This window comes from Mixophyes fleayi, chromosome 7 (genome assembly GCF_038048845.1).
Source record: "Mixophyes fleayi isolate aMixFle1 chromosome 7, aMixFle1.hap1, whole genome shotgun sequence".
Taxonomy (NCBI): Eukaryota; Metazoa; Chordata; class Amphibia; order Anura; family Limnodynastidae; genus Mixophyes; species Mixophyes fleayi.
Window position 1 is genome coordinate 131,738,435 of NC_134408.1, and position 16,467 is coordinate 131,754,901.

At 39.3% G+C, this 16,467-nt stretch overlaps 1 protein-coding gene across 1 annotated transcript in view; it reads right to left on the bottom strand.

Moving 5' to 3' along the window:
• SLC4A10 (solute carrier family 4 member 10) overlaps nt 1-16,116 on the bottom strand; it is a 174,354-nt gene extending 158,238 nt beyond the window's left edge. Inside the window, exon 1 of the mRNA XM_075180760.1 lies at nt 15,847-16,116. Within this exon, the coding sequence (XP_075036861.1) occupies nt 15,847-15,894 (48 nt within the window). The 5' untranslated portion in view covers nt 15,895-16,116. The remainder of the gene's footprint in view (nt 1-15,846) is intronic.
• Between the last annotated feature and the right edge of the window lie 351 nt (nt 16,117-16,467).

A 16,467-nucleotide genomic window follows, 5' to 3' on the forward strand; every position in this document is an offset into this window, starting at 1 on the left:
CACATTTGAGCCCCCAGTTCATGATATCTCTCACAGTTGTGCCCCCAGTTCATGATATACCTCCCAGTTGCACCCCCAGCTAGCGTTATCCCTCACAGTTGTGCCCCCGGTCATGTCATCCCTTACAGTTATGCCCACAGCTAATGTTAACCCTCATATTTACTTTAGATGAGTCTTCCATTCCAGGGGAGCTGCTTCACTAAAGTAGCCGAAGAAGTCATGTTGTGCATGCTAAAACAGATACTGGGACGTACTTCCAGCAGTCAAAAGTAGGGAAGCTTTATGAGGTAATTGATCAATATTAAAACCAGTGACTTTGTTGAAAAATTTTCCAGGAACGATAATTTGCGAGAACATGAATGCAGTCAGTTTATGGTTTAAAACTCCATCTTAGTAGTGACTATTAGAGTTGTGCCCCCAGTTCATATTATCCCTCATTGTTGTGCCCCCAACTAATGTTATTCCTCATAGTTGTGCCCCCAACTAATGTTATCCCTCACAGTTATGCCCTCAGCTAGCATTATCCCTCACAGTTGTGCCCACAGTACAAAGTGGTTCTAGAACCAGTTCCTCAAACCAGTTCTAAATTTTATAAATTTGTGATTTATTTTCAAACTTCAAATAGATTAATAAGTGCTATCCAACTTCAAGCAAGGCAAAAATGCTGAAACTGTCAGTCCGCAATTCGTAAATCAAACCAACCTGGGTCCATGAACTGGAACCTTTGGTTGAACCAATCCCAAAAGTATTAAAATTTGTTTTTTGGTTTCACCACCAAACTGTTAACTTGAAGTTCATGTTGCAGCTTGCCTTTAAAAAAACATTAAAATAAACAATAAAATGTATGGGTCGACCATGTGTGAGCCAGTTCGAACATGTTCAGGCTTGTTGAGCTGAAATGGATAGTAGTCTAATTTTTCAATGCAGACACTAAATGCAAACACAGTAATGTCTTCTGTTTGAATAAAAAAACATGCTATCAAATTCAGCCATTTATGTTGAATCCGACTCAAACATAGTCGAAACTGTACATTTTATAGTTTATTTTAACGTCTTTTAACTGTGAGCTGTAAACTTAAACGGATAGTTTAGCAATTATAAAAAACACACTGCTATTATTATTATCAGTTATTTATTTAGTGCCTTACAAAGCAGTTTACAGAGAATATTTATTCATTCACATCAGTCCCTGCCCCAATTTAGGGTTTATTTAATCAGAAGCCAACTAACCTTTAGAATATCTTTGGAGTGTGGGAGGAAAGCGAAGCACCCAGAGGAAATTCACGCTTACACGTGAAGAACATACAAACTTCCCACATACAGACCCCAGGTCAAAAACCAAACCCATGACCCTAGCTCTATGAGGCAGACTGCTAACCACTGTGCCACCTCACTGCAAACCATGGCGATCAAACAAAAAAAACTAATTTGAATATTTTGGTTTGACTGAAGGTTCAAGTTTGAGGGCCCAAGCTGGTTTTAATGAATTTAGAACTGATTTCAGGATCTCTAGGAATATGTTGTGATTTCTGAGTGAAGGACGTAGCACGGAGGCTAAGTGGTTAGCCCTTCTGCCTCACAGCACTGGGGTCATGAGTTCAATTCCCGACCATGGTCTTATCTGTGAGAAATTTATTATGTTCTCCCCGTGTTTGCGTGAGTTTCCTCCAGGTGCTCCAGTTTCCTCCCACACTCCAAAAACATACTAGTATGTTAATTGCCTGCTATCAAAATTGACCCTTGTCTCTCTCTCTCTCTGTCTGTCTGTGTGTGTGTATGTTAGGGAATTTAGACTGTAAGCTCCAATGGGGCAGGGACTGATGTGAATGAGTTCTTTGTACAGCGCTGCGGAATCAGTGGCGCTATATAAATAGATGGTGATGATGATGATGAAGAACTTTCATATTGGCTCATATAATTCAACCATCTCTTTGAAAAACATGAGCTGCACAGTGAAAAACCAGCATTGGACCCTCCAGTGCTTGGCTCAATATGTATTCCTAGTATTCATGTAGAAATTATGCAAGTGATGAGATCGAATCCCACCTACAGACAAAGGGCCTAATTCATTAAGGAAAGTAAGGCAAAAAAATTAGCACATTTTCTCCAGGACAAACCATGTTACAACAATACAAGGGTTGCAAATTAGTTTATTATTTTGAACATAAGTTAAATACTGGCTGTTTTTTATTGTAACACACAAATACTTGATAGCTTTATTTTTACCACAACTATAAATCTGTCCCCACATTTTAAATTTACCTCCCCCTCCAATACAACATGGCATTGCCAAGGTTCAAAGTTTTCTAATTTTTTTGTTGCTTTATTTCTTATTGAATCAGGCCCACACTGTTTTACCCTGAATGGTGCTCATTAGTGTAGGAAAGGGAAAATATTTGTACAGAAATAAATTCAAAGCTAATAAGATTATGAAAAGTTTAAAGCTTCTTCATAGCAGTGATAATGTGCAGCTCAAGGCAATAGATGCCACTTTACATCCTGGCACTGTATCTGTACATCAAAGACAGCTGACAAATATAATCACTAATCATGAATAAGCAAAGAAATTTAGTATGTATTTAGGTTTCTGGTGTAATGAGATGCTTCTTGTAAATGCCCAGTTGTATGTGATATAAAACTCTACAGATGGAGCCAGTTTCTTTTACTGAATTAGTGCCAGACGCAAAACACATTGATCGTGCCATTCATACTTATCTCCACACTACTACCATTAAAATACAATGAGGAGGACATAGTTATTGCAGCAATATCTGGCACACTCAGCTGACTGCATGCTAGTGAGCTGTCTATTAAAAATAACTGTGTTCCACCTGTATGCAGCTATGTTATGTGTTACATTTCCTTTACACTGTAGTATAGTTCTGGCATCTGAAAGTCACACCAGCAGAACATATAAAGAGTTTTCTTAACAACATTTAAAAATAGAAAACCCCTATCAGTAATTCTGATGTTTAACACAGCTATGAATAAACCGTACCATTGCTGTAACACTCAGTAGATTTTTCCTGTAATTGTAAGCAATCTTTAATTAGCAGGACTGACTTGTACAGTTGGTCTATCTGTAAAACCAGGGGGCGTAGCTGGAACATTTTTGGGGACCTGTACCAAAATCTCCTTCACTTGATTCTGCTGACTTACCCTAATGAGTCACTTTCTCTTCCGCTCGAAATGTTCCCATTCCATACCTCCCAACATTGTGGCTGTTCAAATCGGGACAGAGAGGATGATGGGGGGTGGCCATGTAACAACAGAGGCGTAGCTATATAATTTGGGGGGTTGAGAAACCCCTGCAGGCGTTTATTGTGCTTCTCAATCACTTGGTCGCCCTTTGCTAGACCATGCAATTGTTGCGCTCATACAACACCAGTTCACTGCTGAATGTAAGTAAATGGATTTATACATTCCTCCCACCATTCTGGTCCAATCGGGACAAAGCTGTCCCAATCTGCATGGCGGGACAGAGTCCTCAAATTGGGACTGTCCTGCTTAAATCGGGCCAGTTGGGAGGTATGACATTCTGTAATTCACTTCCTGCTCAGAGAGCAGAATTAACCCCTTGTGGCGTCAGGTAACTTAGCAGGGAGCTTATTAAACTATCCGTAGTCCAGAAAAGGGAACACCAGAGTCACATGCTGCCTCCCTAGTAGTTACTCCCCTGTGTACAACAATTCTCTTTTTTTTTTCTCTGGACTCACTGCATTGTTTGTGAGTCTTAAGAGCACAAGTGAATTAATCAGTGGTGCAGCCAGTTCGATATAATAGATTAACAGGCTGGATGGAACATTTCCACATTTCATATAAATATTGCATATTTTCCTGCTAAGAACGGGTCTGCTGATTAAACAGTGCTGAATAAAATGGTCACATCAAAAGTCTAGCAAACTTCACTAGTTGTATTAATTGAAGATTAATTCAAATGTTATAGTTACATGTTTCTAAGTAACAAAAAAAATTGTTTTCTCATTGTTTTTTTGAGCCATCCAAAAGGCACATTCAACCCAAGACATATATGTGGAGTGTGTAGTTTTCCTTGCAAGTCCTCTAAAACAGTAGTGACAGTAGGATGCCAAATATTTATTGACAAGTGCACTAGGGAGACTTTCACCATTACAAATTAATTTTGAGACACCCGTATTGGCCAAAATTTGAAGATTTTAAAAACTTTCTTATTTGTATTCATTTAACTCCAATGACTATCAATAATGTGGAATAGTAAATGGCGCAATAAAGTAGGAAGTGCGGTCAGCTGCTCATTTAACAACTCTCCCTGTGTGCAGAATACACTGACCAATCAGAGGGTCATCCTCCTACGTCAGTGAATACAGGCACGATACGGTATGGGGAAAGAGAAGTATGGAATGGATTTCATTAAAGACTGGATCACAAAGATGGGACCAAGCAAACAATTTAATGGAAAATCATAATTTATGCCTCCCCTTAAATTCGGCATTGATGTAAATATAGCCCTATAATTCATGGCAAATACATGATCGGCTCATTTGCTACCTCTGCAGTCACTTATGGCACCAGATCTAGGGTCCCGGTCCCAGTGGCCGTGGACAATGGCAACATTGGCTGCCTCAATGAGGTTCGCTACTATTAAAACAATTTTACATAGATTTATTTATGTTAACAAGCAGGAAACCTTAACTTGGGTCTTCCCTGCTTCTGCTTGGTCTTTCTTTCTCTGAAGGGTTGTCCTATGTAACATTATAGGGCCATTGATTAATAATAAAAAATAGTTAATTGCTGGATTCTTAACACAACATTAAGCACAAAGAACCAGAATGCCAGAGAACAAACAGCATAGACCCTGGCCCTATCACTAGACTTCCAGTCTTACATTAACATCCAAGGTCTAGTGATAGTGTGCCAATGTGGTACACCCCCAATCTACCCAGGATCAAGGTGGCAATCTCTGCACTCATGTCAATTGCATCGCTTCTTAAAGCTGGCAAAACTGGTTATGGCTAGCACCAGATGGCATGGTAACCATGGCTGAATTTAAACTTACCTTAACGTTGGAATGCTCTAAACCTTTATGAGTAAATGTTTACTTAGCCTTATTTTGAAAGAGGTTAAGATTTTCATTTATTTCAGCACAACAGTGTAAAGTGAATTATGTCAATAATATGTATAACTCAAGATCAACACAGGAAAACACTTGTCTTGAATGCTATTAGAAAAACAAGTCATCTTGCTCCTAGCTTATCTAACCAATGTCAATCTAACCTTGAGGCTTTCCAAATATAGCAGAAGCCAGGCAGTGCGGAATTATTTTGCTTAGATGCTTCTACAGTTTAGCATTATATCTATGTGTATTCTGAATGCACAATATATACAGACATGCCAGCAAGACAATGCAATATAGCAGAGGTATATGTAATTATAGCCACATTAAATGTATAGTCATATGTAAAAATCTCAAAATGGTGTATAGAATTAACATGCAGACAAAAAATACGATTAGCTCTTACTTAAGAGATATATACATTAATTCAGATCCTTACCACTTATTTAACTTGACATATTAAATACAAATCAAGGTACAGAAGTACACTGCAAAGGAAAACTCCAGGCTATTTATTTTAATATTGATTTTCAAAAATACCTCCACCCTAAAGAACTTTGAATACAGGTGTTCACTGTATTTAAAGAACGCTGCTTTCCAGTCCATCAATACCACTGCACCGCTCACTGTCAGGGCCGGATTAAGGGAATGGAGGCCCCCGGGCTAACAGTACTGTGAGGCTCACCCCCCCTTGTGAGCTCCCAACTCCCCCAACCCCCCCCCCGCTTACATCCCATTCCTGATGCCTCCTGGCTGCAGGGGTTCTCCCACCCCCTGTAGTGCTTCCGTGGCATTCAGTAAACTCGTTACTGAGGCGATCTCGCGAGAGTGAGACTATGGGCTAGATTTACTAAGCTGCGGGTTTGAAAAAGTGGGGCTGTTACCTATAGCAACCAATCAGATTCTAGCTTTCATTTATTTAGTACCTTCTACAAAATGACAGCTAGAATCTGATTGGCTGCTATAGGCAACATCCCCACTTTTTCAAACCCGCAGCTTAGTAAATCTAGCCCTATGACTCATACTCTCACTCTCACGAAATCTCCTCAGTAAAGAGATTACTGCACGCCGTGGAAACACTCGAGTGAAAGCAGGCAGCTAACAGCATAACATTTGCTGTTAGCTGCCTGCCATTCTCCGTGACCAGCTGACAGTCAGAGCCGGGGGCGGGGACACCCCTGGCTTGATGAATATTGCCGCCAGCCATACAGCTGAGCAGCTCTAAAGGGGGAAAAAAACAAACAAGCACTTTCAAGGGCCCCCCAAATGCCCAAGGCCCCTGGGCTCTAGCCCAGTTAGACCTCGGGTTAATCCGGCCCTGCTCACTGTATTCATTAAAAGCTCTCCAGAATTTCCTTTTCGGGAGAACTGACCTTAAGGAAGTAGATGGATTTGGTGTGAGCCCTGGACACAGAATTCCCATGATTATGCTAGTCTGGGGGAGGATTGTTATTTTATTATAAACCACTTAAGCATAGGATTCTTGTTTAATCACTAAGAACATGCACAATAGTGTAATAAATTCTAAAAATTGCTATGTAATGAAATACCTGGAATAAAGGTGACTTTGCTAGAGCACATTTTCATCAAAATTGTGAATGCCGATCTACCGTGTTAAGCAGACCTCATCAGATGGGTAACTACACTTAGGCACCAAATTATCGGCATGCCGCCATAAGGATGATTTTCTATTGCGGCAATTACAAAAATGACTATCACGCAATTTATCAATGAAATCTCCCCAAGGCATCGGAACCATACTCAGCTGCTCCACCTATACTGGGCAGGGGTAAGTTTTAATCTTCCTGCTGGCTAGTCTCGGGAGATAGGCGAATGTGTCACCTTGTTCACCGGTTCACACGTTAGCAGTGGGACTGAAAGCTCAAATTTGACTTTCACTAAAAAAAAAAAAAAAGCCCTATCTCCAGTGAAAACACCTGTTTAATAAATAGAACTCTTAACAGTCTATTCCTGGAACAAGGAACTTAGTTCGACGAATGGAATGTCCCTACATTCTACAGATAATTCTGGTAGGAACCTGATTATATTCTGCATCCACTGAAAAGCAGCTATGGATCGATGGCTCATGGACCAAATTAAAAAAATCACAGTTTGGTTTTATTGTGCAACACAAACCTCCCAGTCATTACAGATATTATATCACAGAATAATCTTGCAGAGTTCATTATACCTAGAGTCTTTATTATGCACAGTAGTTCTTAGTCTTCTTACTGTGCTCATGTACTTTGGTTTCTATCGCATACCGGGCTCCATCTATTAAACAGAGAAAAGTCAGATCTTCGGTTGTATTCGCTGCCTTGGCAATATTTTATTAATAAATTATGGTGATAGTAGGATTTCTATTGCTACTTATTGCAACCCTATCACCACTTTTTAATAAACAGGTCGGTAGCAAGTTACATTAGTGTAGCACCTTTCCATACTGTACTTTTGATGAAATAGGGTTGTGTGGACCAAATCCCCCTGTTTCTATATAAATTAATTTCCCTACTGTGGATTTAAGGAAGGGCCACCAAGGCTATGGCTCATGGTAACAGTGTTGGTGAAAGCTTCTATCGGTCAGTGACTTATTCTCAAAAACAGACCATAGTCTTCTGGGAGCCCAAACCAATCTTCCATGTGCCCAATATTTAAAGGGATTATCATCAAAGTTGTAGCATTTAAATTTGTAAATTTGCAAATTAAGCTTTAGCAACACCTAGTTTATAGCTTTTTTTGTGTGGTTAACAGTTTACGCAGAAATCTCAACTTTAAATGCTTTATTGTTGGAGCTGCAGTTGAGGTTTTTTTTGCTGTTGCTCCTTCTCTCCGTTCAATCGCCTATCACTTATCACTTAACAATTACTTAGTATCACCACTAATTAAATGTGGAAATTCTCCCAAAAAGTTCAACAACCCACCACCCTTCAACTCCCTTGTTACAATATACTGCATATCCCTGCCCCATCAACACATGACTACTGCATATCTACAAACATTGTCACTTATATACTTTCTGTTACTAAATAAATTAATTATTAAATCCAGCTAAACTATGCCCAAATATTGTTTCTATTTATCTAAATATTGTTTAGTGTAGTCTTAAAGTGCTGAATCCCTTCCATTTATTTCTGCAAGTTACTGGCAGCACTGTAACGGCAGCTGGAGACATACACTTCTAAAACATTACTATTTACCTAATATATATCAACGAATACTATCAATAATGTTATCCCTGCCCCATCCGCTTATGTTGTGTAAGGCTTCAATAAGAAAACCTACTGGAATAACATTGCTATTCTACAGCAACAATGGTCCCATCTTTGGAAAGACCTATGAGCCTGATAGTACATCCTAGCCTACCAAACTGGGAGCCTATCCCTCTGGAAGTCAACCCTTTACTCTGGTCTAGTAACGGGGAGGAAGGGGTCCAGACGTCTGCATTGCAGGATCCTTTGAAAGAGTCCTTCAGTGTATAACAACCTCCTCATGCCACTTAGACATTGACCCACCTATGTAGCCTCTGGTACCTTCAAGAAAGGGAAATCTTTTGGAGAGAGGTCTTGCGGATCCACCCAATGAATCTAAATGGATCGCATTAGTTATTAATCTCCCATTGTACAAAATAACTTAAATGAACTGGCGGTGTCACCATAAATTTTACCCAATCCAGTACACAAGGTCGGAAACTACTGTGACTAACACTCAATGAAGTCTGTAGTGTCTGTCCTGAATTGTTTAAATACGTGAACAACTGTAGATCAGTTGACTCCAGATTTCAGCCCATGGTGCAAAGAGCGAGTTTCATAAAAACTGGTCCAATAAGAACTCAACAGAACAGGACATGATAGTTGGGTTTCAGATGTTGATCAGTGGTACAGAGCACAGCCTGTGGACTAGCGAGCAGTTGAGAAAGGAGATATGGTCAGATGAATCATCCATCCCAATGTTATTGACAAAGAGATGAGTGCATCCGTGGTGCAACTTAAAGTACTTTATCTTGAACGGAGTGTTCTGGTGGTTCAGTAATGTTGTGGCACATTTTCCTGGCTTGGTTTGGGTACCGTCCTTCCTTTAAAAGACAAGATCAATGCTAATTGCTACTTAATGGTACTGAGTGCTATTTATCAACCCATGTTGCAGTATTTGCTTCCTGATGGGAGAGGTGACTTTCAGGATGCCAATGCTCCAGTCCAAGGCCGCAACCAGGGCTGTGCGATAGGAACGACCACAAGGGGTGCAACACTGAAGGGGGCGCAGTTTGTGAATATTTTAGGTTCATATGGGTAAAATTGAGGGCTAGGGTGGATGACAGTCTTCCTTCTTACCCAAAGTGCTACAATTTTAAGTTACGGCTCTGCTCCAGTACACTGAGCACAGAGTAATTGTTTGATGAACATGACATGATGCTATCTCTATCTCATGAATTTCTCTGTCTCCAGACCTGAACTCAGTTATAATTGTGCTGCATTCCTCCTGTACAATACTAGACATTCATAGACTCAATGCCATGGCTATATATATATATATATATATATATATATATATATATATATGCGTTGGAGGCCCTCGCTCTGTTCTTCCGCGCCCGTTTGGAGGTCAGCACTCGTGCAGTTTTGCCCCTTTGGGCTTTCAGTTCCATTGCTATACTTCTAAGAACAATTATTGTCCCAAATTCCCATACAGGGCTACATTGCATATGTGCCGGCTCCTGCTCTTGTTTAGAAGACCAGGAAACTCCAAAACAGTATGCAGATATGCAATTCCCCTTCTCCTAAAAAAAATTTGGGGATGGGTTCCAGTAATTGCTACCCTGCCTTTGACATTACACTGTGAACAGATATCAAGATACAACCCTAAATGCAAGCTTTGGAAACCCGTGCCAATTTCTAAGACACCCTAGCTGTCCGTCACCAGCACAATGTGGTACGGCATTGAGATTACTTACATAAATCTTACATAATAACTGATATAGCAATAGATATCACGAAGGAGTTCCCCTTATCTTGACTCATCTTAATATAATAAACACATGCAGAGATGGATTCTTAGCCCCAGTCATACATTTTGCACAACTGACTCCTACTGTACATTTGGAGTAATGACTCAGAATAAAGAATCCTCATTTCAACTCAATTAGCAATTAGTCAATACAGCTATTTGAAGGAAAATGCTATTTACACAATGCATTTCCTTATTTTCCTAGTGTATAAAATTGATCTTCTGCGGCAACATAACATTTCTCCCATGTAGATGATGGATGATGGGGGAAGGGAACACAAAGGAAGAGAAATAACAAGAAGGTCTGCAAAATAATAATAATAAGGGATGTGTATATACGTGAGTGCGGAAATAAGAAATAAACAGAAAAAGGAGACTATGGTAACATGACGGCAAACAGTTAAGAAAAGTGGTGAGGAGCCAGTAACAAAAAAGGAGATTTAATATAAAAAATTATTAAAAGGGAGAAATTGGATTAAAAAATGAAGTCGTTTTTTGGGGGAGAGGGGGATATAAAATTGAATGGATTGTATATGAAGGTAATAGCTTGGTGATGCCGTCATTTTGCTAATAAAGTTTGCTATAATTTGAATAGAGAAGTGAATGCAGCAAAGGCACTCTAAATATTGCTTATATATTCCATAGGTGTTATATATCCCCCTAGACCAGAGGTGGATTATCCCTTCTATAACCAGATCAATTTTCATGCTTTAGCTTCAGGTGCTTTAAAAAAATGAACTAGGAAAAACCTTTAGGGACCAATTGGAAAGTACAATAGAAGTTACTACTGGATCCATGTCAGCATGAATCTGATAGGAATGATTCAGTTATCCCTAGAAAGGACCTTGACCTGCTGACCTTGAGGGAATCCCGTACCAAGGTCACACGACGACATCACTGGGATCCCCTGTGACAACTGGATATGTTTTGGTGTTTAGTTCAGAACCATGTTTGTAGAGACAGACCAGGGACCGAACAAAACAGCTTCTGACCCTGTTGCTGCACAAGTCGTTGATAATCATGTGCAGGAGAGATGTGGGAATAGCGTAGTATTGTGACCCTCCCCCAATGTCCTTGTTGACATTTAATCATTTCAATCTGCACTATGGCACCATACAACCAGATGTAAAACAATTTGTAACCATGATATATGTTAAGGGGTTAAGACAAGTGAAGATATAATCTGTAATCTACAAAGTAAATAATGGTTGCTGTTTGATCAAAATGTAATGCACGAAAATATCTTAACATGCGACTGAAAAAAGTGCACTTAAGTGTATATATATATATATATATATATTTATATATATATACACACACTGTATTCAGAGCTGAAGATGCGGCCAGGTCTGAATGAGTAGCAGATGCGTCCACAACAAACCCACCCCACAGACTCACTCCTCAGATACTTACGTCCAGCTTGCAAACATGAACCAAACCCTTTTATTTTATATGCTATGAACGCAACTGCTATGAACCATCACCTATACTGGAATAACCTAGCCAATACAGCAGGAACAACTTCCTGACATGCTTACAAAGAGATAAAATATTTTCTTTATCTTTGCTGCAACACGTTTGGCAAATCCTAATCTATGGTCATATGAATCCTAAAGTCTCAGTAGGCTCCTGCGAATCATTCTTAAACCAATTACGAGCAGTTTGCTAGTTCGGGTGTTTGTCATCATCATCTGCTACTTACACCTGTCCCTAATCACCCACAAATAAAACCACTTTTTCAGCCGTATCTGCGGCTACCTCCCAGTAAGTAAGGAGTTGTAAGTGGAAAAAAGATGCAGGTCTGCATAGCCACAATGTCATATGTTTTATTTCTGAGCCTGTGCAGTGTGAAAAACTCAAATATATGCTAAGCAAACGGGCAAACTTCTCACTCTGCATCAGGCCACTGTGAGCAGCCCCCATACACCATTTAATAAGGAGGGGACTGCAAAAAGCATTGTGGGGAAAGATGGGTAATCTTTAGGCAAATAGATTCCAGGGGGTAAATGTATCAAGCTGAGAGTTTTCCAGCGGGTTTGAAAAACCAATCAGATTCTAGCTATCATTTATTTAGTACATTCTACAAACTGATAGCTAGAATCTGATTGGTTGCTATAGGCAACATCTCCACTTTTCAAACCCACCGGAAAACTCTCGGCTTGATGCATTTACCCCCAGGTGATAATATATAAACAAAAGTGTATTGTATGGCAAAATGTGTCATACCTTGAATATTTGGAGCCACGGAGGCATCACCTCAACCATTCCACCCTTTAAATATCTCCCATTCATGTAATTGTTCATAGAGATAACAAGTGTCTCTTAACATGTCTAAGAAAAATCCCATCCCTCTGTCCACCCTCCCCTGAGGAAGCAGATGGATCAGGTGCATTTTGATGGTATTGGTAAAATATTGGTTTGAACAATGATTTCCATTATGGCGCATGTGGGGTCATCACCAAGTGACTTTAAAAGGAGAAATTCACAATGGGGATCGAAAGAGGTTGGACTTGTGTTAAGTTGACAAGTTATTAAATTGAATATAGTAGCCAATCCTTGAGGAATTATTGTTATGGATAAGTAAGTGGCAGGTCCTAAAACCAGATTACAGGAAGGACGACTTAAGATATTAGTGGGTTTTAGGGCAAACAGAAGTGGCCCTTCATGTGCCCAATGATAACTTGTTTTTTTCATTAATTTTTTTCTTCGTTCTAATTAGAGGATATAAAGATCACAATGGTCAAGTAATTCATGTAAAAGAGAGGACTTGCAAATGAGGAATCTGTTATTTTCATATGGTACCAAGATGCTGCTATAGAACATTGTTTTATCCCCTATGCCATCCACATTCCATTGTTGGAAGTCTAATGGTGTGCCCTTCATGCCCAATTGCCCATTTTCCCACTTTTTTTTTAATGTCCCTACATTATTTTCAGAATAATGTAGGGACATATAACAGGCTCTAAAGGCTTCATGCATTCCATACCAGCGAATGGATGTAGCACAATACAGTATGTCACTGTACTTTGACAAGGACATACATTTACCATTAATGAGGGAACAATACTGAACAGAACTCACTATTTATTTTTGTTTATTTTTTATTTTATTTTGCTCCCACACATCAAGGTAACAACTTCTGCTGAAAACATCCAAGATGGTCTGACATGATTTCCATTTGTCCTAGTAATGAGATTTTGAGGTGTGAGTACAAGAATTCAAAGAACAACAATAAATGGACGTGTGGAATAACTGAACTTGAAAAAAGTTTACCTTCTGATTGAAAACAAATGAAAAAGTTTAGTGACTAAACGTTGAAGTTCTGCCACAGCGAAGAGCAAGTTTTCACATGTGCTAAAACACAACCAATGAATGTTTTTGCCATATGGATAAACCTAAGAGTTTTAGGAGCTGGATATTTTGCAGGTTGAATAAATGAAAGGTGCTCAGCTTCACACGAACGACTTCAGAAGCACAACTGTTAAACTCATAACTTTGCCATGTATAATAGCTTATATTTAATTTCAATTAAATAAAAATTGACATATCTACTACAGTAGCATATGTAAGATGTGACATATACGGTATTGTTTTCTCTTATATATGTCGCATCTTATGGTTTAGATATATGGGCCCTTTAAGTCAGCTTTCCATATTTAGAGAATCTTATAAAAAGATCCAATCAAAGTGTCCGCAGGCATATTTGATGCAAAGACTACTCACTGTTCTAATAAAAGTAATAGAAAAGAAAAGAAAAGACAAAAATATTATAAAAATAAATTTTGAAGGTCTTATCCATTTCCATAGCTGTCAAACCTGTTAGATTGCAAGCTGTCAGGACCCTCATTAATGTACTATTATTGCTTTGTTATGCATTGTAGGTAACTGGTCTATAATATGTTTGGTCCATTGTTCTATACCAGGCCTGGCCAACTTGTGGCTTTCCAGGTGTTATAAACTACAAGTCCCAGCATACCTTGCCAGCTATTGGCAGACTATGCTGGGGCTTGTAGTTTCACAACACCTGGACAGTCACATGTTGGCCAGGCTTCTCCTACGCCATGTAATATAGATAGTGTCATAAAACAGACAGATGACCTTAAACTATTGGTTTGCAACTTTTTCTAAATACATTGCTTTTTCTCCTTCCAGCTTACTGCTGTGCTTTGTGGCTGTGGATTTATATCATCAGGCAGGTTTATTCATTTCTGTTTCACTGGGACACAGCACAAATTGATCTTTGGATACTGTGCACAGTGTATATAGGACAGCGGAGTTTGTCATCACCAGGGCAACAATAATATAACACTCACAGATCATATACATACACTGTTGAAACGCACAGAACAAGCAAGACTTAGACCAGCTTAAGAGACCTATTTAGTACTATTTGTCAGGGGCATGAACAAGTCACCCCCCCCCCCCCTTTAAATCCAGCTGAACCTCTCCATGAGAAGCTCTGTCATTACCTTAACAGATAATTGGTTCACATGTTTATTACAAATACATAGAGCACAAAACTTCTAATATATTCATTAAAATTAGCTACAGAAATGCACGCTGTTTACTCGAACAAGCAGCTTAGCTGCAAAAGAAAAGACCCTATTGTAATGGGTAAATAGAATTACAAATGTATTAAAGCAAAACCACATTTTATATCTTGAGATATCATTTAAATAAGTGTAGAGATTGACTATTTGACACAAAGAATCACTACAGAGGAAACCTTTACAAGAAATGTTCTTTTTCCAACAAGCTGTACTTATGAATGCTTAACCATAATTATAGATGTCTATGAGTCAGAAAACAAGGTCTTTTCTGAGGCTTTTACATTGGAATAATCAGCTGTGCCATCACTGATTACTTGATTTAAAAAGCATGGGGATATTGTTCCTGCTGAAAGTACATGATAAATTACTACATTTTACACCCACACAAGGTACCTGTCTCAGATGCAGTTATTTCAAAGCCATTGCCAGCTAGCCAGTACCTAGGCTAAGTACACAGAAGACATTTCTGCAACAAGACCTGTCAATGGCCTGTTCACTGACAGCAAATGGTGATGCAGACAGTAATATTTGCAATGTTTTTCATGGTTAATAATAACAATAGACTCAGATGATAAAACAACATTCATTTTACAACACAGATTTCATATACACGTCCACTTCATTCTCATAGTGCAAAAATAAAAATAAATAAACATAATCACTACAATAATTGTTAAATGCAAAATGCATCCATGTAATATATTTATCAATGACCTGCACATTTTTAAATGATGCCTGAGAACGACAATGTGTATATATATATATATATATATATATATATATATATATATATATATATACACTGTAGAATGGAACCCCATCATACATCATGGTATGTAATTCACTGTTCTGCCGTCATACATTTTTACATACAGCATTTTTGTATTTACTGTTTCACTGATAAAATATACATTTCTGTGAGGCAGAAACTAAGGTCCACGCAGATGCACTGGATACAATGTATTACAAGCCCCCCACTGCTAAATGACAGCCCCGACAATGTAACAGATCAAAGAGGTCTATTCATCAGCTACATCCTTTCATTGAGCAGTAGGCAGCCCTCACTATAGTATATGCTCAGCCCCGTGTATGGATGATGGAGAGGTAGGGACTCCACACATATGTATCATAGGTAGCATCCTTATTAAGGGACCGTGTGTTCTCCAGGCATGCAGAGGACCGGGGGGAGGGGGGGTACCTTACCGTTGGCAGCAGTGGCTCCATTTGTGCCCCTTGGTCCTTAACTTCCATGGTTGTATGTGAATGTGGATGTCCTCTCTGCTTCTGCAATTAGCTGTCTCCGCAGTGTCTTCAGTGTAACAGCTGAGCGCTGCTTAGTATTCGAGTCAGGTAGCTCTGGAGCAGGAGGAAATTACACACTCCAAGTCATAGAGCGGTCACATGGCTCCTACTCGGTGCGGAGGCTGAACAGAGAGTGAAGTGTCTGCCTAGCTCGGTCCAACACAGTGATGCCCGAACCCTGGACCTGCCCACAGCTGCTTAATGCTGTCCTGCTAGAGCCTGGACGTCACATGGGGCAATGCTGTGTGGGATTAAACGTGGAGGAGTTTCGCGAGGATAAGGAAAAGCAATTGGGGAGCACTGGATGTCCCACATGTCTATTAATTGCATGTAATATGCAGGTTAAAGAACATGCATACAGCAGTTTTACTACCCACAGATGATATGTATCCATTACAAGGCATTTTGGTATCCAAGGAAAATTGGCAAATTCATTCAATCCCCTCTGCGTTTGCTCAGCAATTGAGCCTTATTTTCCAAATGGTTCCCTTTCCTGCAACAAATTACATTGATCCTTCCCAA